General features: G+C 41.4%; 1 protein-coding gene across 1 annotated transcript in view; it reads left to right on the forward strand.

The window, feature by feature from the left end:
- The first annotated feature begins 1,201 nt into the window (after positions 1-1,201).
- LOC145859530 (uncharacterized) overlaps positions 1,202-22,500 on the forward strand; it is a 45,224-nt gene continuing 23,925 nt past the window's right edge. The window contains exons 1-7 of the mRNA XM_082959125.1: positions 1,202-1,971; positions 3,766-3,820; positions 18,765-18,853; positions 19,418-19,552; positions 19,835-19,984; positions 20,197-20,254; positions 20,855-21,032. Of these exons, the coding sequence (XP_082815251.1) occupies positions 1,685-1,971; positions 3,766-3,820; positions 18,765-18,853; positions 19,418-19,552; positions 19,835-19,984; positions 20,197-20,254; positions 20,855-21,032 (952 nt within the window). The 5' untranslated portion in view covers positions 1,202-1,684. The remainder of the gene's footprint in view (positions 1,972-3,765; positions 3,821-18,764; positions 18,854-19,417; positions 19,553-19,834; positions 19,985-20,196; positions 20,255-20,854; positions 21,033-22,500) is intronic.

Here is a 22,500-nt window from a genome sequence, read left to right on the forward strand (position 1 = left end):
AATCGTGTCATTGTAAATTTACCATGGAAATTAGGCATAAATTAAGGAATAACAAAATTACATTCATCACCTCTGTTGTTTTGGTGTGACCTGACCTCGATGTTTAAAGCTGCAATATGTCACTTTTTGGCCGACCCGACCAAATTCACATAGAAAGGTCAGTTATAGATCTGTGATTCTCATTGAAAACAAGTCTAAGAAGCTGTAGATGTGTTCTATGTGCGCTATGTCTATGATTCCCGTTCTTAAGTTTTGTTTTTGTGTCTTTTACTTTCGGTTTTGTACACCAGATTCAAACAGCTGAAAATGTAAATGTTCAGGGTTATGGAAAATATGTTTCACAGCAGTTTAGATGGTACAATGATTCTCTACACAATGACTGCTTGTTTTGTCACATGAACTGAAATTAGGCGAACTATTTGAATTTTAGCAATCAGGAAATGGTCAGAGCTTTTTCTGCATATTGCACCTTTGAGAGCATACACACTGTGAAATGTTCTGCATCGCTGTTGTCATGCAACATAATATATAGTCCACAAAACAAACATGTTTTTCTTCTTCTATCAAGATCCAACACAGGACCTCCAATTGGTCCCTTGATATCTCATTAAAAATAAATAACTTTTCAAAGTTTTAAAGGCCCAGTGCTGTGTTTTATATCTACTTTCACACTAGGTGGTTGGAAAAATACTGCGAAATTGTGAAAATTATGCAAATGCCCTTTTATTGTAAGAGCTGTTCGGAAAGACATCACCTGGTGACCGTCCCTGTGGTTAATTAGTTAATAGACCAATAAGAAAGAGAGTTCCAAACCTCTCTGCCAATAACAGCTAGTTTTCAGTTTTCACCTCCCCATTCAGACCACTCCCAGACTCCTAGCAACATTCTTGCTTGAGAAGCTGCTATTTACGAATAAGATATTTCTTTATTTTTGACCATTTTAATTTAAAATACTTGCGGTAAGGTACTTCATTGTTAACCAGAAATGATTTGATATTGAGATAAAAACGTCAGCATTGGGCCTTTAAGGTTCCATAGATTTTTTATTTGTAAATTGATTCTCTTCACTTTTTTTGTACAGAGTTATACGTGTGCTTACGACTTGTTCCCCATTCATAACGTTTATATTCCATGCACTTGTTTTTAGTTGAGTTATTAACCCACCTGTTGCTTGTGGCGGTGCAGTTAGTGACAAGCGGTGTGACTGTGTGCGTGTGTGTTTCTATAGAAACGGCTCAACACCTGCCTTCCCATGACACCTCGGGGCTGAACACACCGTAGGAAAACGGTATGATACACAGGAGACTTCTACCGTCACCTGGGCAGAACGGGGCATAACGGGCCACGCAACCTGACTCTGCATGTGCCTTTTATGAAGTTGTTCCCGTTACATTCAGAACATTTTTACCAGGAAGTATTTACCTGAATAACATGCACGATTGAAGAACTCAGCTAAGTAGCCTAACTTTCGTTCAGGTTGCGCAGTGGACTATTTTATGCGAAGTTCAAGATGCTCATTTGAAAATGTGGACTGAATGGACCTAAAATATCCGTTAACGGCGTATCGATAATGACGACCGTCCAATCCTGTAACAGTGTGGTTTACTACGTTGAAATTGGATGCATTTTTATTTGTGTGGGGAAATGATCTAGCATAGCCTTCCATACTTTGACCCCAATCGTCATGAACTCTGAAAAGCCCAATTTTCTATCCCAACCTGTCGTGAAGAACATTTTCGTGTATCGAAATGGAGATCCCTTTTACGAGGCTCGCCGGTTAGTGGTAAACCAAAAGAGAGTGTCCAATTTTGACACTTTTCTTCGAGATGTGACGGGGGGTGTGCAGGCTCCGTTTGGAGCGGTTCGGAACATCTACACCCCTAGAATGGGACATCGGGTGGCCTGCCTGGACCATCTACAGAGCGGGGAACAATATGTCGCTGCCGGGAGAGAGAAATTCAAGAAATTGGAGTGAGTAAGATAAATGTGTGTGTGTGTGTGTGTAATAATTGTCTGTTGAATTAGTTAATGTATATTATTGATGTTCATTGATGTTCATTGATACTGAATGACAGACTCGCTGTCTGTGATGTTCATTGATACTGAATGACAGACTCGCTGTCTGTGATGTTCATTGATACTGAATGACAGACTCGCTGTCTGTGATGTTCATTGATACTGAATGACAGACTCGCTGTCTGTGATGTTCATTGATACTGAATGACAGACTCGCTGTCTGTGATGTTCATTGATACTGAATGACAGACTCGCTGTCTGTGATGTTCATTGATACTGAATGACAGACTCGCTGTCTGTGATGTTCATTGATACTGAATGACAGACTCGCTGTCTGTGATGTTCATTGATACTGAATGACAGACTCGCTGTCTGTGATGTTCATTGATACTGAATGACAGACTCGCTGTCTGTGATGTTCATTGATACTGAATGACAGACTCGCTGTCTGTGATGTTCATTGATACTGAATGACAGACTCGCTGTCTGTGATGTTCATTGATACTGAATGACAGACTCGCTGTCTGTGATGTTCATTGATACTGAATGACAGACTCGCTGTCTGTGATGTTCATTGATACTGAATGACAGACTCGCTGTCTGTAATGTTCATTGATACTGAATGACAGACTCGCTGTCTGTGATGTTCATTGATACTGAATGACAGACTCGCTGTCTGTGATGTTCATTGATACTGAATGACAGACTCTCTGTCTGTGATGTTCACATTTCAAGGTCGAGTTGACCTCACTTTACTGATGTTGCAATAACTATAAAATAGTGATAACCCTAATTCGAACTGTTACAGTTGGACAGTGTTCCCTAAACATGTAGGCTACTGTACCCACTATAATTATTATCTGTAAAGCAGCCTTTTATTAAAGGGTTTGTAGAGATGGCATTTGGCCCACACTCCTTATAGAATCTATTCATAGTAATTGTATCCTCATATTTTATCACTGAAAGGTTTTTTCATGATACTTGTCCCTCCATTGCAATTGCAGTTACTTAGATAGGAGCTTTGAGATGACATTGTGACATAGAGACATAGAGATGACATAGAGATGACATAGAGATGACATTGTGGCATTTGGACCACACTCCTCCTAGACCCATTATATGGCCTCCCGAGTGGCTCAGCTGTCTAAGGCACTTGCATCTCAGTGCTAGAGGCGTTACTACAGACTCTGGTTCGATCCTTGGCTGTATCACAACCGGCCGTGATCGGAAGGAGTCCCATAAGGCCACTCACAGTTGGCCTAGCGTCGTCCGGGTTAAGGGAAGGTTTTGGCCGGGGTAGGCCGTCATTGTAAAATAAGAATTTGTTCTTAGCTGATTTGCCTAGTTAAATAAAGTTTAAATAAAAAAAAAATATTCTGTAAAATTTCTGACCAATTATACCACAGATAATTGCAGTTGTGTGTATAACTTTGTCCCTCCATTGTAATTGTAGTTGAGTGTATAACTTTGTCCCTCCATTGTAATTGTAGTTGAGTGTATAACTTTGTCCCTCCATTGTAATTGTAGTTGAGTGTATAACTTTGTCCCTCCATTGTAATTGTAGTTGAGTGTATAACTTTGTCCCTCCATTGTAATTGTAGTTGAGTGTATAACTTTGTCCCTCCATTGTAATTGTAGCTGAGTGTATAACTTTGTCCCTCCATTGTAATTGTAGTTGAGTGTATAACTTTGTCCCTCCATTGTAATTGCAGTTGAGTGTATAACTTTGTCCCTCCATTGTAATTGCAGTTATTCACAGATAGGATCCAAAAAGAAGAGGATGCTCCTTACTACTTCAGGGCAGGTGAGATGACTTGTTGTACTGTCCTCCATTCACACCACTTTACCAAGAGAAACTCACTAGACCGTGTCTTCTACTGGTCCTGGCTTGCTGGCCATGCTGTGCTGTCAATTAGACTGCAACTGTTTTGAATGATGGATGACGTTTGTCCTTCAAAAGGGAAACATGTTTTTAATTGTCAACATTCACTCACAAGATGTCCTGGTCTCTGGGTGCCTGTTTGAGAAGCCCTGGACTCTGGGTGCCTGTTTGAGAAGCCCTGGTCTCTCGGTGCCTGTTTGAGAAGCCCTGGTCTCTGGGTGCCTGTTTGAGAAGCCCTGGCCTCTGGGTGCCTGTTTGAGAAGCCCTGGTCTCTGGGTGCCTGTTTGAGAAGCACTGGCCTCTGGGTGCCTGTTTGAGAAGCACTGGCCTCTGGGTGCCTGTTTGAGAAGCCCTGGCCTCTGGGTGCCTGTTTGAGAAGCCCTGGCCTCTGGGTGCCTGTTTGAGAAGCCCTGGTCTCTGGGTGCCTGTTTGAGAAGCCCTGGCCTCTGGGTGCCTGTTTGAGAAGCCCTGGCCTCTGGGTGCCTGTTTGAGAAGCCCTGGTCTCTGGGTGACTGTTTGAGAAGCCCTGGCCTCTGGGTGCCTGTTTGAGAAGCCCTGGTCTCTGGGTGCCTGTTTGAGAAGCCCTGGCCTCTGGGTGCCTGTTTGAGAAGCCCTGGCCTCTGGGTGCCTGTTTGAGAAGCCCTGGTCTCTGGGTGCCTGTTTGAGAAGCCCTGGTCTCTGGGTGCCTGTTTGAGAAGCCCTGGTCTCTGGGTGCCTGTTTGAGAAGCCCTGGCCTCTGGGTGCCTGTTTGAGAAGCCCTGGTCTCTGGGTGCCATTTTGAGAAGCCCTGGTCTCTGGGTGACTGTTTGAGAAGCCCTGGCCTCTGGGTGCCTGTTTGCGAAGAATCAGCTATGAAAGGTGTAATGTCAGTCACCATGTTTACATGCGCACAGTATTCTGGGTAGTAGCTCATATCCCGCTTAAGGTCTTATTCGGGATTAGATGTTTACATGCACCTTTGATATCCCGCTCACGAGTATCCCTGTACCTATGAATTATCAGAATATTCCTCATTTAAATTCATATGGGTTAAATGGATTAGTAACTGAAAAATGGACACTAAAGGTGTCACACGGGTCGTATTGAGTGGACCAAGGTGCAGCAGGTAAAGTGCTCATCTTCTTATTTTATTAAAGAAAACACTTAATCAAAATAAACAAACGACAAAAACAGTCCAGTAAGGTGCACAGACTATACTAGAAACAACCACCCACAAACACAAGTGAAAACAAACACAACTAAATATGGCCTCCAATTAGAGACAACAACCACCAGCTGTCTCTAATTGGAGGTCATTACCAAAACTCACATAGAAATAGAAAAGCTAGATTTAAACATAGAAATAGGAAAACTAGAACCTAAACCCAAAATACCCAAACACACAAAACAAACACCCCCCCGCCACGCCCTGACCAACTATAATGACAAATAACCCCTTATACTGGTCAGGACGTGACTGTAGGCCAATAACATCTCACATGTAGAGTAGTATAGTATTAACTCCTGCAGAATTATGAATTTTTTGCAGTAAAATTATACAACAAATGTTAATTTAGTCTCGGGAACAGGAGTGGAGAAATATGATTTCTTTCAGCATCTCTTGAGAAAATGCGAATGCACGTTTAATGTGTTATCTTTGACTCTGTTATGCAAGCAGACATAATTTCAACCACATAAAATATTTACCCAAGACGAACTGAAGTCTTATCAGAAACGTGTTTTATCATTTTTACAGCTTTTCATTTCCTTAAAACCCGTCAAACTGATGACATTTGGACATTTTGCATGGGACTGATCTTTCCACTGTTCTGGGAGTTATTGCGTTTTCTCCCCGGTCCCTAAAAAGAAACAGACAACTTTACCAATGTTAACTAGATTACTAATGTATCCATTCTATCCATGTAAGACATTATTCTGGTCAGCACTACTTTATTTACTTTTCTCCCCGGTCCCTAAAAGGAAACAGACAACTTTACCAATGTTAACTAGATTACTAATGTATCCATTCTATCCATGTTAGACATTATTCTGGTCAGCACTACTTTATTTACTTTTCTCCCCGGTCCCTAAAAGGAAACAGACAACTTTACCAATGTTAACTAGATTACTAATGTATCCATTCTATGGATCTTAGACATTATTCTGGTCAGCACTACGTTATTGAGTTTTCTCCCCGGTCCCTAAAAGGAAACAGACAACTTTACCAATGTTAACTAGATTACTAATGTATCCATTCTGTCCATGTTAGACATTATTCTGGTCAGCACTACTTTATTTACTTTTCTCCCCGGTCCCTAAAAGGAAACAGACAACTTTACCAATGTTAACTAGATTACTAATGTATCCATTCTGTCCATGTTAGACATTATTCTGGTCAGCACTACTTTATTTACTTTTCTGGGGCAACAAGTTATGACAGAATAGAAGCTGCATGTATCTAACTATAGTTGACAAACAAATGGCCAACCAAATGTCGGAAATTACAATATGGCCTACCGAATGTCGGAAATTACAATATGGCCTACCAAATGTCGGAAATTACAATATGGCCTACCAAATGTCGGAAATTACAATATGGTCTACCAAATGTCGGAAATTACAAAATGGCCTACCAATGTCGGAAATTACAATATGGCCTACCAAATGTCGGAAATTACAAAATGGCCTACCAAATGTCGGAAATTACAATATGGTCTACCAAATGTCGGAAATTACAAAATGGCCTACCAATGTCGGAAATTACAATATGGTCTACCAAATGTCGGAAATTACAAAATGGCCTACCAAATGTCGGAAATTACAATATGGTCTACCAAATGTCGGAAATTACAAAATGGCCTACCAATGTCGGAAATTACAATATGGCCTACCAAATGTCGGAAATTACAAAATGGCCTACCAAATGTCGGAAATTACAATATGGCCACCAAATGTCGGAAATTACAATATGGCCTACCAAATGTCGGAAATTACAATATGGCCTACCAAATGTCGGAAATTACAATATGGCCTACCAAATGTGGGAAATTATAAGCAGAAACTTGTCTAAATTAGGGGTGAAAGAAGCTTAGCCAGTAGCTTAGACGGTCCAGTACGGAATATCAGCAAAATAAATTATTATGGAATTATTGTGGATGGAACTGCTACTTTTTGAAGTAATTTGTTTGACATTCAGATGAAAACATCATCACACAACACCTGTGGAACTGAGCCTGTTCAGACCGTGGAAAACAACAGTAGACAGGATAAGATGTATCCCATCTAAAATTAGCATATCCCAGGAATCTTATTTATCTCATAACTGGGATAGAAGCTTTTTGGGGGTTTATTGTAAACGGGATATGATGTTTATATGCATCAAGTCAAAAACAGAATACTTTATTATGCCGAATAATAACAGGATATTGATGTGCATGTAAACGTGGTAACCTGAATAATAACAGGATATTGATGTGCATGTAAACATGGTAACCTGAATAATAACAGGATATTGGTGTGCATGTAAACGTGGTAACCTGAATAATAACAGGATATTGGTGTGCATGTAAACATGGTAACCTGAATAATAACAGGATATTGGTGTGCATGTAAACGTGGTAACCTGAATAATAACAGGATATTGGTGTGCATGTAAACATGGTAACCTGAATAATAACAGGATATTGGTGTGCATGTAAACATGGTAACCTGAATAATAACAGGATATTGGTGTGCATGTAAACGTGGTAACCTGAATAATAACAGGATATTGGTGTGCATGTAAACATGGTAACCTGAATAATAACAGGATATTGGTGTGCATGTAAACATGGTAACCTGAATAATAACAGGATATTGGTGTGCATGTAAACGTGGTAACCTGAATAATAACAGGATATTGGTGTGCATGTAAACGTGGTAACCTGAATAATAACAGGATATTGGTGTGCATGTAAACATGGTAACCTGAATAATAACAGGATATTGGTGTGCATGTAAACATGGTAACCTGAATAATAACAGGATATTGGTGTGCATGTAAACGTGGTAACCTGAATAATAACAGGATATTGGTGTGCATGTAAACATGGTAACCTGAATAATAACAGGATATTGGTGTGCATGTAAACGTGGTAACCTGAATAATAACAGGATATTGGTGTGCATGTAAACATGGTAACCTGAATAATAACAGGATATTGGTGTGCATGTAAACATGGTAACCTGAATAATAACAGGATATTGGTGTGCATGTAAACGTGGTAACCTGAATAATAACAGGATATTGGTGTGCATGTAAACGTGGTAACCTGAATAATAACAGGATATTGGTGTGCATGTAAACGTGGTAACCTGAATAATAACAGGATATTGATGTGCATGTAAACATGGTAACCTGAATAATAACAGGATATTGGTGTGCATGTAAACATGGTAACCTGAATAATAACAGGATATTGGTGTGCATGTAAACGTGGTAACCTGAATAATAACAGGATATTGGTGTGCATGTAAACGTGGTAACCTGAATAATAACAGGATATTGGTGTGCATGTAAACATGGTAACCTGAATAATAACAGGATATTGGTGTGCATGTAAACATGGTAACCTGAATAATAACAGGATATTGGTGTGCATGTAAACATGGTCAGTGCTGTTTGAGAAAGAACAGCTAAGTGAGGTGAATACCAGTGTTTAGTCAAGTCCTTTGTGGTTTGTGAATAATCACTTTGTTGGCAGATCAGTGACTATGAATTACTAATGTAATGATGATAATCAACCTCCTTCAATACATATTTAATCTGGAAAAACATCTTTAAGCAATCATTGTTGGCCGCAGAGTGCCTCGTGGTCAGATATATCTTACCCCACACCGAGAGGTGGAAACACTGACGTCACACGTCCGTAGCCACCTTGTCCAGCGCTAAGGGTTTTATTTACAATCAGTTTATTTACAGAGGAGCAGCCACACGTGTCCCAAATGGCACCCTATTCCCTATGTAGTGCACCACTTTTGATCAGGGCCCATAGTGCTCTGGCCAAAAAAAATAGGGCACTATAGAGGGAATAGGGTGCCATTTGGGACACAACCACTGCATGAGTTCTGTTCTAATCATGACTAGTGGAGGTTTAATAGGCCAGTCTATTTATGAGAGCCACACTCACCACTGTCATGTTCCTCTGATTGGTTCAATTAAAGAGGCCCTCAAACAACACTCACAACCCTGGCTGTGACCAAACAGCCCGCCACACTTAAGAGGAAGTAGGGCTAGGATGGACTGTTAACTGGGTTTAGGACTGTTCCTGCCACCATGGACTGTAAGCTAGGTTCAGGACTGTTCCTGCCATCATGGACTGTAAGCTAGGTTCAGGACTGTTCCTGCCACCATGGACTGTAAGCTAGGTTCACGACTGTTCCTGCCATCATGGACTGTAAGCTAGGTTCAGGACTGTTCCTGCCATCATAGACTGTAAGCTAGGTTCAGGACTGTAAGCTAGGTTCAGGACTGTTGCTGCCATCATAGACTGTAAGCTAGGTTCAGGACTGTTCCTGCCACCATAGACTGTAAGCTAGGTTCAGGACTGTTGCTGCCACCATAGACTGTAAGCTAGGTTCAGGACTGTAAGCTAGGTTCAGGACTGTAAGCTAGGTTCAGGACTGTTGCTGCCACCATAGACTGTAAGCTAGGTTCAGGACTGTAAGCTAGGTTCAGGACTGTTGCTGCCATTATGGCGCATCGGTCAGAATGCAATGAACAAGGATGTGGAGGACAAGGATGTGGAGGACAAGGATGTGGAGAACCAGGACGTGGAGAACAAGGACGTGGGGAACAAGGACGTGGGGAACAAGGACGTGGAGAACAAGGACGTGGGGAACAAGAACGTGGGGAACAAGGACGTGGAGGTCTGAAAGGGAGATAAAGAATGGAAACATTAGGAACACATGACAAAGTAGTGCCAGAGGGTTATCCTACCAAGCAGGTCTGAGGAGTTAGAGACGTAACGTTGATCAACTCTTGTGTCCAACACAGGATAACCGGTCAATCGAACGTGGCTCACCTTTTAGCCAGGTACATTTCTATGGCACTGAAACCTGCAGAACTAACCTGATCCAGGGCAGGCTAATTCAGGGCTGACTCCATTTATCCTGCATTCAGAACTAACCTGCTCCAGGGCTGGCTAACTCAAGGCTAACTCCATTTATCCTGCATTCAGAACTAACCTGCTCCAGGGCAGGCAAACTCAGGTCTAACTCCATTTATCCTGCATTCAGAACTAACCTGTTCCAGGCCAGGCTAACTCAGGTCTAACTCCATTTATCCTGCATTCAGAACTAACCTGATCCAGGGCAGGCTAATTCAGGTCTAACTCCATTTATCCTGCATTCAGAACTAACCTGCTCCAGGCCAGGCTAACTCAGGTCTAACTCCATTGATCCTGCATTCAGAACTAACCTGTTCCAGGGCAGGCTAACTCAGGTCTAACTCCATTTATCCTGCATTCAGAACTAACCTGTTCCAGGCCAGGCTAACTCAGGGTTAACTCCATTTATCCTGCATTCAGAACTAACCTGTTCCAGGGCAGGCTAACTCAGGTCTAACTCCATTTATCCTGCATTCAGAACTAACCTGTTCCAGGCCAGGCTAACTCAGGGTTAACTCCATTTATCCTGCATTCAGAACTAACCTGCTCCAGGCCAGGCTAACTCAGGGTTAACTCCATTTATCCTGCATTCAGAACTAACCTGCTCCAGGGCAGGCTAACTCAGGTCTAACTCCATTTATCCTGCATTCAGAACTAACCTGGTCTAGGGCAGGCTAACTCCATTTATCCTGCATTCAGAACTAACCTGGTCTAGGGCAGGCTAACTCCATTTATCCTGCATTCAGAACTAACCTGCTCCAGGGCAGGCTAACTCAGGGTTAACTCCATTTATCCTGCATTCAGAACTAACCTGGTCTAGGGCAGGCTAACTCCACTTACCCTGAATGAAATGACTAAGCCATGAGTTGAGGACCAATGAAAGCAGATTCCCTCCCGCTTGCAAAGATTGCATCATCCCCCTGATTTGAGGAAGATGGCTAATTAAATATTTTATTAATCCAATGTTTTGTGTTTTAAAATAGTGATATTAAAATATCTATTACACATTTAGTCATGAAAGAACACAAAAACAAAGCAGGTATTAATGATAAGTAATAAACTAAAAACGACACTTATAAAAGCCCTTTTCTTTCATTTTGATTTCAGCACAAATTAAAATGTGGCACTGACTCTCCAATGGATTGATGTTTCAGCATTGTCTCAATGAGGAGTTCTGACTCTCCAATGGATTGATGTTTCAGCATTGTCTCAATGAGGAGTTCTGACTCTCCAATGGATTGATGTTTCAGCATTGTCTCAATGAGGAGTTCTGACTCTCCAGTGGATTGATGTTTCAGCATTGTCTCAATGAGGAGTTCTGACTCTCCAGTGGATTGATGTTTCAGCATTGTCTCAATGAGGAGTTCTGACTCTCCAGTGGATTGATGTTTCAGCATTGTCTCAATGAGGAGTTCTGACTCTCCAGTGGATTGATGTTTCAGCATTGTCTCAATGAGGAGTTCTGACTCTCCAGTGGATTGATGTTTCAGCATTGTCTCAATGAGGAGTTCTGACTCTCCAGTGGATTGATGTTTCAGCATTGTCTCAATGAGGAGTTCTGACTCTCCAATGGATTGATGTTTCAGCATTGTCTCAATGAAGCGTTTGGTGTTCGACTAGCCATATGCGACATAAACGCGCAGTTACAAGCCTGCTAGAGTTAGCGGCAGGCGGACAAGCACCATCGTAGTATAGATGAAGCCTGAGCTGGAATGTGAAGCTAACTGAAGCTGGTTAGCTTTAGAAAACTCAGATCTAGCTTGCTTCACAGGATACCCTCTGGTGACTGTGGGGAACAGGCTTAAAATCCAACAACCAACTGAGGAGACTGCCAGGATAAACATAAAAGGAGAAATTAGCATGATCAAACATAACATGGCTATTAAAGGGATATAATGTAGGTTAGGGATATAACGTAGGTTATTAAAGGGATATAACGTAGGCTATTAAAGGGATATAACGTAGGCTATTAAAGGGATATAACGTAGGTTATTAAAGGGATATAACGTATGCTATTAAAGGGATATAACGTATGCTATTAAAGGGATTTAACGTAGGCTATTAAAGGGATATAATGTAGGTTATTAAAGGGATATAACGTAGGCTATTAAAGGGATATAACGTAGGTTAGGGATATAACGTAGGTTATTAAAGGGATATAACGTAGGCTATTAAAGGGATATAACGTAGGCTATTAAAGGGATATAACGTAGGTTATTAAAGGGATATAACGTATGCTATTAAAGGGATATAACGTATGCTATTAAAGGGATTTAACGTAGGCTATTAAAGGGATATAACGTAGGCTATTAAAGGGATATAATGTAGGCTATTAAAGGAATATAACGTAGACTATTAAAGGGATATAACATAGGCTATTAAAGGGATATAACGTAGGTTATTAAAGGGATATAATGTAGGCTATTAAAGGGATATAACGTAGGTTATTAAAGGGATATAACGTAGGCTATTAAAGGGATATAATGTAGGCTATTAAAGGGATATAACGTAGGTTATTAAAGGGATATAATGTAGGTTATTAAAGGGATATAACGTAGGCTATTAAAGGGATATAATGTAGGTTATTAAAGGGATATAACGTAGGCTATTAAAGGGATATAATGTAGGCTATTAAAGGGATATAACGTACGCTATTAAAGGGATATAATGTAGGCTATTAAAGGGATATAACGTAGGCTATTAAAGGGATATAACGTAGGCTATTAAAGGGATATAACGTAGGCTATTAAAGGGATATAACGTAGGTTATTAAAGGGATATAACGTACGCTATTAAAGGGATATAACGTAGGCTATTAAAGGGATATAACATAGGCTATTAAAGGGATATAATGTAGGCTATTAAAGGGATATAACGTAGGTTATTAAAGGGATATAACGTACGCTATTAAAGGGATATAACGTAGGCTATTAAAGGGATTTAACGTAGGTTATTAAAGGGATATAACGTAGGCTATTAAAGGGATATAATGTAGGTTATTTAAGGGATATAACGTAGGCTATTAAAGGGATATAATGTAGGTTATTAAAGGGATATAATGTAGGCTATTAAAGGGATATAACGTACGCTATTAAAGGGATATAACGTAGGCTATTAAAGGGATATAACGTAGGCTATTAAAGGGATATAACGTAGGCTATTAAAGGGATATAGCGTAGGTTATTAAAGGGATATAACGTACGCTATTAAAGGGATATAACGTAGTCTATTAAAGGGATATAACGTAGGTTATTAAAGGGATATAATGTAGGCTATTAAAGGGATATAATGTAGGCTATTAAAGGGATATAACGTAGGCTATTAAAGGGATATAATGTAGGTTATTAAAGGGATATAATGTAGGCTATTAAAGGGATATAACGTAGGCTATTAAAGGGATATAACGTAGGCTATTAAAGGGATATAACGTAGGCTATTAAAGGGATATAATGTAGGCTATTAAAGGGATATAATGTAGGTTATTAAAGGGATATAATGTAGGCTATTAAAGGGATATAACGTAGGCTATTAAAGGGATATAATGTAGGCTATTAAAGGGATATAACGTAGGTTATTAAAGGGATATAATGTAGGCTATTAAAGGGATATAATGTAGGCTATTAAAGGGATATAACGTAGGCTATTAAAGGGATATAACGTAGGCTATTAAAGGGATATAATGTAGGCTACCGCATATACTGTACATATAAACATTTAGGATTTATATTTCTCCAATCAGTATAATAACAAAGGGCACTTACGTCATCATATCACACCGAATGGAAGGATAGGGCCGCCCCATGGCATCACCAACATCAACTGAACTGGTAGAGAGGAAGAAGCGTGCAGCTTATATGGGGAAACAGAGGACTCAGAAAGGTAGAGGAGAGGTAGAGGAGAAAGGTAAACAGAAAGGTAGAGGAGAGGTAGAGGAGAAAGGGAAACAGAAAGGTAAACAGACAGGTAGAGGTAGAGGAGAAAGGTAAACAGAAAGGTAGAGGAGAAAGGTAGAGGAGAAAGGTAAACAGAAAGGTAGAGGAGAAAGGTAAACAGAAAGGTAGAGGAGAGGTGGAGGAGAAAGGTAAACAGAAAGGTAGAGGAGAGGTAGAGGAGAAAGGTAAACAGACAGGTAGAGGAGAGGTAGAGGAGAAAGGTAAACAGACAGGTAGAGGTGAGGTAGAGGAGAAAGGTAAACAGACAGGTAGAGGTGAGGTAGAGGAGAAAGGTAAACAGACAGGTAGAGGTAGAGGAGAAAGGTAAACAGAAAGGTAGAGGTGAGGTAGAGGAGAAAGGTAAACAGAAAGGTAGAGGAGAGGTGGAGGAGAAAGGTAAACAGAAAGGTAGAGGAGAGGTAGAGGAGAAAGGTAAACAGAAAGGTAGAGGTAGAGGAGAAAGGTAAACAGAAAGGTAGAGGAGAAAGGTAAACAGAAAGGTAGAGGAGAGGTGGAGGAGAAAGGTAAACAGAAAGGTAGAGGAGAGGTAGAGGAGAAAGGTAAACAGAAAGGTAGAGGTAGAGGAGAAAGGTAAACAGAAAGGTAGAGGAGAAAGGTAAACAGAAAGGTAGAGGAGAGGTGGAGGAGAAAGGTAAACAGAAAGGTAGAGGAGAGGTAGAGGAGAAAGGTAAACAGAAAGGTAGAGGTAGAGGAGAAAGGTAAACAGAAAGGTAGAGGAGAAAGGTAAACAGAAAGGTAGAGGAGAGGTGGAGGAGAAAGGTAAACAGAAAGGTAGAGGAGAGGTAGAGGAGAAAGGTAAACAGACAGGTAGAGGAGAAAGGTAAACAGAAAGGTAAACAGACAGGTAGAGGAGAGGTAGAGGAGAAAGGTAAACAGACAGGTAGAGGTAGAGGAGAAAGGTAAACAGGCAGGTAGAGGTAGAGGTAGAGGAGAAAGGTAAACAGACAGGTAGAGGAGAGGTAGAGGAGAAAGGTAAACAGAAAGGTAAACAGACAGGTAGAGGAGAAAGGTAAACAGAAAGGTAGAGGAGAGGTAGAGGAGAAAGGTAAACAGACAGGTAGAGGAGAGGTAGAGGAGAAAGGTAAACAGACAGGTAGAGGTGAGGTAGAGGAGAAAGGTAAACAGACAGGTAGAGGTGAGGTAGAGGAGAAAGGTAAACAGACAGGTAGAGGTAGAGGAGAAAGGTAAACAGAAAGGTAGAGGTGAGGTAGAGGAGAAAGGTAAACAGAAAAGTAGAGGAGAGGTGGAGGAGAAAGGTAAACAGAAAGGTAGAGGAGAGGTAGAGGAGAAAGGTAAACAGACAGGTAGAGGTAGAGGAGAAAGGTAAACAGAAAGGTAGAGGAGAAAGGTAAACAGAAAGGTAGAGGAGAGGTGGAGGAGAAAGGTAAACAGAAAGGTAGAGGAGAGGTAGAGGAGAAAGGTAAACAGTAAGGTAGAGGAGAGGTAGAGGAGAAAGGTAAACAGAAAGGTAAACAGGCAGGTAGAGGTAGAGGAGAAAGGTAAACAGAAAGGTAAACAGACAGGTAGAGGTGAGGTAGAGGAGAAAGATAAACAGACAGGTAGAGGTGAGGTAGAGGAGAAAGGTAAACAGAAAGGTAAACAGATAGGTAGAGGAGAAAGGTAAACAGACAGGTAGAGGAGAGGAAGAGGAGAGGTAGAGGAGAAAGGTAAACAGACAGGTAGAGGTGAGGTAGAGGAGAAAGGTAAACAGAAAGGTAGAGGAGAAAGGTAAACAGACAGGTAGAGGAGAAAGGTAAACAGACAGGTAGAGGAGAAAGGTAAACAGACAGGTTTACCTTTCAGTTGTAGATCTAGTATCTCAGTCAGTTGTAGATCTAGTATCTCAGTCAGTTGTAGATCTAGTATCTCAGTCAGACAGGTAGAGGAGAGGTAGAGGAGAAAGGTAAACAGAAAGGTAGAGGAGAGGTAGAGGAGAAAGGTAAACAGACAGGTAGAGGAGAGGTAGAGGAGAAAGGTAAACAGACAGGTAGAGGTGAGGTAGAGGAGAAAGGTAAACAGACAGGTAGAGGTGAGGTAGAGGAGAAAGGTAAACAGACAGGTAGAGGTAGAGGAGAAAGGTAAACAGAAAGGTAGAGGTGAGGTAGAGGAGAAAGGTAAACAGAAAGGTAGAGGAGAGGTAGAGGAGAAAGGTAAACAGAAAAGTAGAGGAGAGGTGGAGGAGAAAGGTAAACAGAAAGGTAGAGGTGAGGTAGAGGAGAAAGGTAAACAGAAAAGTAGAGGAGAGGTAGAGGAGAAAGGTAAACAGAAAGGTAGAGGAGAAAGGTAAACAGAAAGGTAAACAGAAAGGTAGAGGAGAGGTGGAGGAGAAAGGTAAACAGAAAGGTAGAGGAGAGGTAGAGGAGAAAGATAAACAGACAGGTAGAGGTGAGGTAGAGGAGAAAGGTAAACAGACAGGTAGAGGAGAGGAAGAGGAGAGGTAGAGGAGAAAGGTAAACAGAAAGGTAAACAGACAGGTAGAGGTGAGGTAGAGGAGAAAGATAAACAGACAGGTAGAGGTGAGGTAGAGGAGAAAGGTAAACAGACAGGTAGAGGAGAGGAAGAGGAGAGGTAGAGGAGAAAGGTAAACAGACAGGTAGAGGTGAGGTAGAGGAGAAAGGTAAACAGAAAGGTAGAGGAGAAAGGTAAACAGACAGGTAGAGGAGAAAGGTAAACAGACAGGTAGAGGAGAAAGGTAAACAGACAGGTTTACCTTTCAGTTGTAGATCTAGTATCTCAGTCAGTTGTAGATCTAGTATCTCAGTCAGTTGTAGATCTAGTATCTCAGTCAGACAGGTAGAGGAGAGGTAGAGGAGAAAGGTAAACAGACAGGTAGAGGTAGAGGAGAAAGGTAAACAGACAGGTAGAGGTGAGGTAGAGGAGAAAGGTAAACAGACAGGTAGAGGTGAGGTAGAGGAGAAAGGTAAACAGAAAGGTAAACAGACAGGTAGAGGTGAGGTAGAGGAGAGGAAGAGGAGAGGTAGAGGAGAAAGGTAAACAGACAGGTAGAGGTGAGGAGAAAGGTAAACAGACAGGTAGAGGTGAGGTGATTACAGGAGAGTTGAACAGGTGTGGAGGGAAGGGTGTGGCCTAGGGAGATTGGAAGCCTGTAGGAGTGGCATGACCCTTCACAACACACACACCCACACCCACACACACACGGCTAAATGTAACAGTATAGCTTCCGTCCCTCTCCTTGCCCCTACCTGGGCTCAAACCAGGGACCCTCTGCACACATCAACAACTGCCTCCCACGAAGCATCATTACCCACCACTCCACACAAGCCGCGGTAATTTCCGGACTATTAAGCGCACCTGAATATAAGCCGCACCCACTGAATTTAAAAAATATATTATTTTGAATATAAATAAGCCGCACATGTCTATAAGCCGCAGGTGCCTACCGGTACATTGAAACAAATGAACTTTACACAGGCTTTAACGAAACACGGCTTGTAACAAAAATAAATAGGCTTTAACGAAACACGGCTTGTAACAAAAAATTAGCAGTAAGCTTTAGTTGTCTTTTTGCACTGAGTCAATTCCTCACGCTGCTGTTTCCAATGTCTTATCATCGACTCATTAAGACCAAGCTCCCGTGCAGCAGCTCTATTTCCTTTTCCAACAGCCAGATCAATCGCCTTCAACTTGAAAGCTGCATCATATGCATTTCTCTGTGTCTTTGCCATGATGAGGGTGACAAAATGACTATCGTAATCAGAATGATGGGAAGTTTGAGAGCGCTCGATTTAATCTAAACAGTAAACAAAAAAGTTGTTTGACCTTAACCCGTTCGGCAATTTCATTGGTCTAATGAAAGCTTCATGCCGCCAAAAAACTGTGCACGTCACAGAATGCGGGAAAAATCCATATATTAGCCGCGTCATTGTTTAAGCCGCGAGGTTCAAAGCTGGGAAAAAAGTTGCGGCTTATAGTCCGGAATTTACGGTACTTCAAGGTCTCAGAGCGAGTGACCTCACCGATTGAAACACTATTAGCGCCCACATCGCTAACTAGCCTGCCATTTCACACCGGTTACATAAACACCAGACAACCCACTGACAACCTACTGACAACCCACTGACAACCCACTGACAAAACCCACTGACAACCCACTGACAACCCAGTGACAACCCACTGACAACCCACTGACAACCTACTGACAACCCACTGACAAGCCACTGACAACCCACTGACAATCCACTGACAACCTACTGACAAGCCACTGACAACCCACTGACAACCCACTGACAATCCACTGACAACCTACTGACAAGCCACTGACAAGCCACTGACAACCCACTGACAACCCACTGACAACCCACTGACAACCCACTGACAACCTACTGACAACCTACTGACAACCCACTGGGCTCTAAGGCTTTGCTCCTCAGAGAGGGTTGTCAGGACACACAATAGACTGCTCTCTCTCTCACCAGGGAAGAGGTTTATATTGGTTCAAAAATGGGTTCTCTTTTTTGTAGTTGATGAATGCTCAAAATGAGATGTTTTAGTGTTCACCTTAGGGAGATATTATGTATATTGCCCAGTACATTTTACGTTAGTCAAATAACCAATCAATCTGGGGCGGCAGGTAGCCTAGTGGTTAGAGTGTTGGTCCAGTAACAGAAAGGTTGCTGGTTTGAATCCCAGAGCTGACAAGGTAAAAATCTGTCGTTCTGCCCCTGAACAAGGCAGTTAACCCACTGTTCCCCGGTAGGCCGTCATTGTAAATAAGAATTTGTTCTTAACTGACCTGCCTGGTTAAATAAAGCTCTTCTCCACTTTTAGCCTTATCCACAGGCTAAACCGGTGCCCCAGAGTCGAATCATTGTATCAGCAAGATTCCTGAAACCCATCAAAGAGCCCTGTGCCATTTTGTAAGTTCAACTTGTTGTGTGCATTTGTCCCTGTGTGAATGTGTCTGTGTATTGTGTTAATATACAAGTAGAACCTACTACATCATCACAGTTGTTTGTGATTGACATTGATCTGAACTGGTGCATGATGTTAATTGTGTTATAATTAACCAATAAGGCCCGAGGGGGTGTGGTATATGGCCATTATACCACGGCTAAGGGCTGCTCTTAAGCACGACGCAACGCAGAGTGTCTGGATACAGCCCTTAACCATGGTATATTGGCCATATATCACAAAGCCTTACTGCTATTATAAACTGGTTACTAACGTAATTAGAGCAGTGGAAAAAGACATGTTTTTGTCATACCCGTGATATACGGTCTGATATACCACGGCTGTCAGCCAATCAGCATTCAGGGCTCCAACCACCCAGTTTATAATTACATTGAACATTTTGAGTAATTTAGCAGACGCTCTTATCCAGAGCATTGGTCTGAAGATAGCTAGGTGAGCCAGCCAGGTACGACAGTCGTAGTAAGTATGTTATGTGTTCTGATTGTGAAGAGTTCTGATTCTCTTGGCAGTGTGGTAGCGAATGGTGATGTGTTGAACCCAGCGTTAAGGCTGCTGATACCCCAGCGGATACTGGGCCAATACGACAGGGTTCTGGAGATGATCACTGACAAAATGGGTTTGAGAATCCTGGGGTGTGTACGAAGGTACCAAACGTCATTGGTTACACTTTAATAGATGTTTTAAGTTTCATCAACTTTTGGGGTGCAGTTTCCCAGACACAGATTAAACCTAGTCCAGGACTGAAAAGCATACTCAATGGGGATTCTCCAATCAAATACATTTTTTTGGTTCAGGATTAGGCTTTATCTGTGTCTGGGAAACTCGCCCTGTGAGTTTCATTATCAACATCAGATTAGATCTGGTTTATAATGTCTTCTTCTTCTTTTCCCTAAATGACTGTGATGTGTGCGTTGTTCTTTTTACAGCCTTTACACCTTTGATGGAAATCATGTGAATGAAGGAAAGGACTTGGAGAGTGGACAGTTTTACGTGGCTGTTGGGAGAGACAAGTTTAAAAGACTTCCTTACAGTGACCTTCTGTTCACCAAACCAAGGGGCGTACGAAGGACTACAGGGTAAATATCTCAGAAGGCTTCTGACTCATGGATTGTTCCTTTATTCATTCCTTACTTCATTCATTGTTCTCTCCTTTTTCTTTACTCTCTCCCTCGCCGTCACAAAAGTGTCTTACACTTGATGTGTGAAACACAATGCATTTTAGACTGTTGGTTTTCTGTTTCCTGTCAATCATCTGATCTTTCTTACACATTCTGTTTTGTTTTTCCAGATCCAAAGCTTCCTCATTACCGCCCATATACACATCTGGAAAGCAAAACAGAAACAGTGTAAGTATTGTCTTGAAAAGCCAACTTGAAAAGCCAACTTGAAAAGCCAACTTCTTTGAGAATGAGCTCTTATTCTTTCTTTCTGTGAGCAAGTCTTCTTTATAAAACAGTTGACTTATCTAATGTTGACTCTGCTTTATCAATCCATATGTCACGCTCTGACCTAGGAGAGCTGTGTTTTCTCTGTTTAGTTAGGTCAGGGTGTGATAGGTGGGTGGAAATTCTATGTTTTCGTTTTCTATGTTTTGGCCAGGTATGGTTTCCAATCAGAGGCAGCTGTCTATGGTTGTCTCTGATTGGAAGCCATACTTAGGCAGCCTGTTTTTCCTGTGTTGTTGTGGGTAGTTGTTTTCTGTTTAGTCAAGTGTACCTGACGGAACTGTTGGCTGTCGTTTTGTTGTTTTGGTTAAGTGTTTCATTAAAGTAAAGTATGAGCACTCTACACGCTGCGCCTTGGTCCCCTTTATATGACCCGCGTTACACCATCAGAATAAACATCAAGACCAACACAATATTCCTCTTCAATATAAAGCACTTGGTGACATGTTCTTAGGACTATATGAATGCAATGTGATTGACTGATTCTATATCTCACTCTAGTTGACGGTACACCACAGTAAGTCTATGTGGCGGTGCAGAGAGCCAGCAGACTCCAAGATATCTACGCATGACAAAGACCGCACGTTGTCCATCGCCAGGCAGATCTCCCAGCAGAGACTCATGACCCTCAGGAAGAGGAGGAGTGGCCTCAGCATCTCCCTGGGAACACAGGACAACGGTAGGAACGGCCCCTGACTGACTGAGATACTAGATCTACAACTGACTGAGATACTAGATCTACAACTGACTGAGATACTAGATCTACAACTGACTGAGATACTAGATCTACAACTGACTGAGATACTAGATCTACGACTGACTGAGATACTAGATCTACAACTGACTGAGATACTAGATCTACAACTGACTGAGATACTAGATCTACGACTGACTGAGATACTAGATCTACGACTGACTGAGATACTAGATCTATAACTGACTGAGATACTAGATCTACGACTGACTGAGATACTAGATCTACGACTGACTGAGATACTAGATCTACAACTGACTGAGATACTAGATCTACAATTGACTGAGATACTACATCTACAACTGACTGAGATACTAGATCTACAATTGACTGAGATACTACATCTACAACTGACTGAGATACTAGATCTACAACTGACTGAGATACTAGATCTACAACTGACTGAGATACTACATCTACAACTGACTGAGATACTAGATCTACAACTGACTGAGATACTAGATCTACAACTGACTGAGATACTAGATCTACAACTGACTGAGATACTAGATCTACAACTGACTGAGATACTAGATCTACGACTGACTGAGATACTAGATCTACGACTGACTGAGATACTAGATCTACGACTGACTGAGATACTAGATCTACGACTGACTGAGATACTAGATCTACGACTGACTGAGATACTAGATCTACGACTGACTGAGATACTAGATCTACGACTGACTGAGATACTAGATCTACGACTGACTGAGATACTAGATCTACGACTGACTGAGATACTAGATCTACAATTGACTGAGATACTACATCTACAACTGACTGAGATACTAGATCTACAACTGACTGAGATACTAGATCTACAACTGACTGAGATACTACATCTACAACTGACTGAGATACTAGATCTACAACTGACTGAGATACTAGATCTACAACTGACTGAGATACTAGATCTACAACTGACTGAGATACTAGATCTACAACTGACTGAGATACTAGATCTACAACTGACTGAGATACTAGATCTACAACTGACTGAGATACTAGATCTACAACTGACTGAGATACTAGATCTACAACTGACTGAGATACTAGATCTACAACTGACTGAGATACTAGATCTACAACTGACTGAGATACTAGATCTACAACTGACTGAGATACTAGATCTACAACTGACTGAGATACTAGATCTATAACTGACTGAGATACTAGATCTACAACTGACTGAGATACTACATCTACAACTGACTGAGATACTAGATCTACAACTGACTGAGATACTAGATCTACAACTGACTGAGATACTAGATCTACAATTGACTGAGATACTACATCTACAACTGACTGAGATACTAGATCTACAACTGACTGAGATACTACATCTACAACTGACTGAGATACTAGATCTACAACTGACTGAGAT

Source organism: Salmo salar, chromosome 02 (assembly GCF_965601325.2).
Source record: "Salmo salar chromosome 02, fSalSal1, whole genome shotgun sequence".
Classification (NCBI taxonomy): Eukaryota; Metazoa; Chordata; class Actinopteri; order Salmoniformes; family Salmonidae; genus Salmo; species Salmo salar.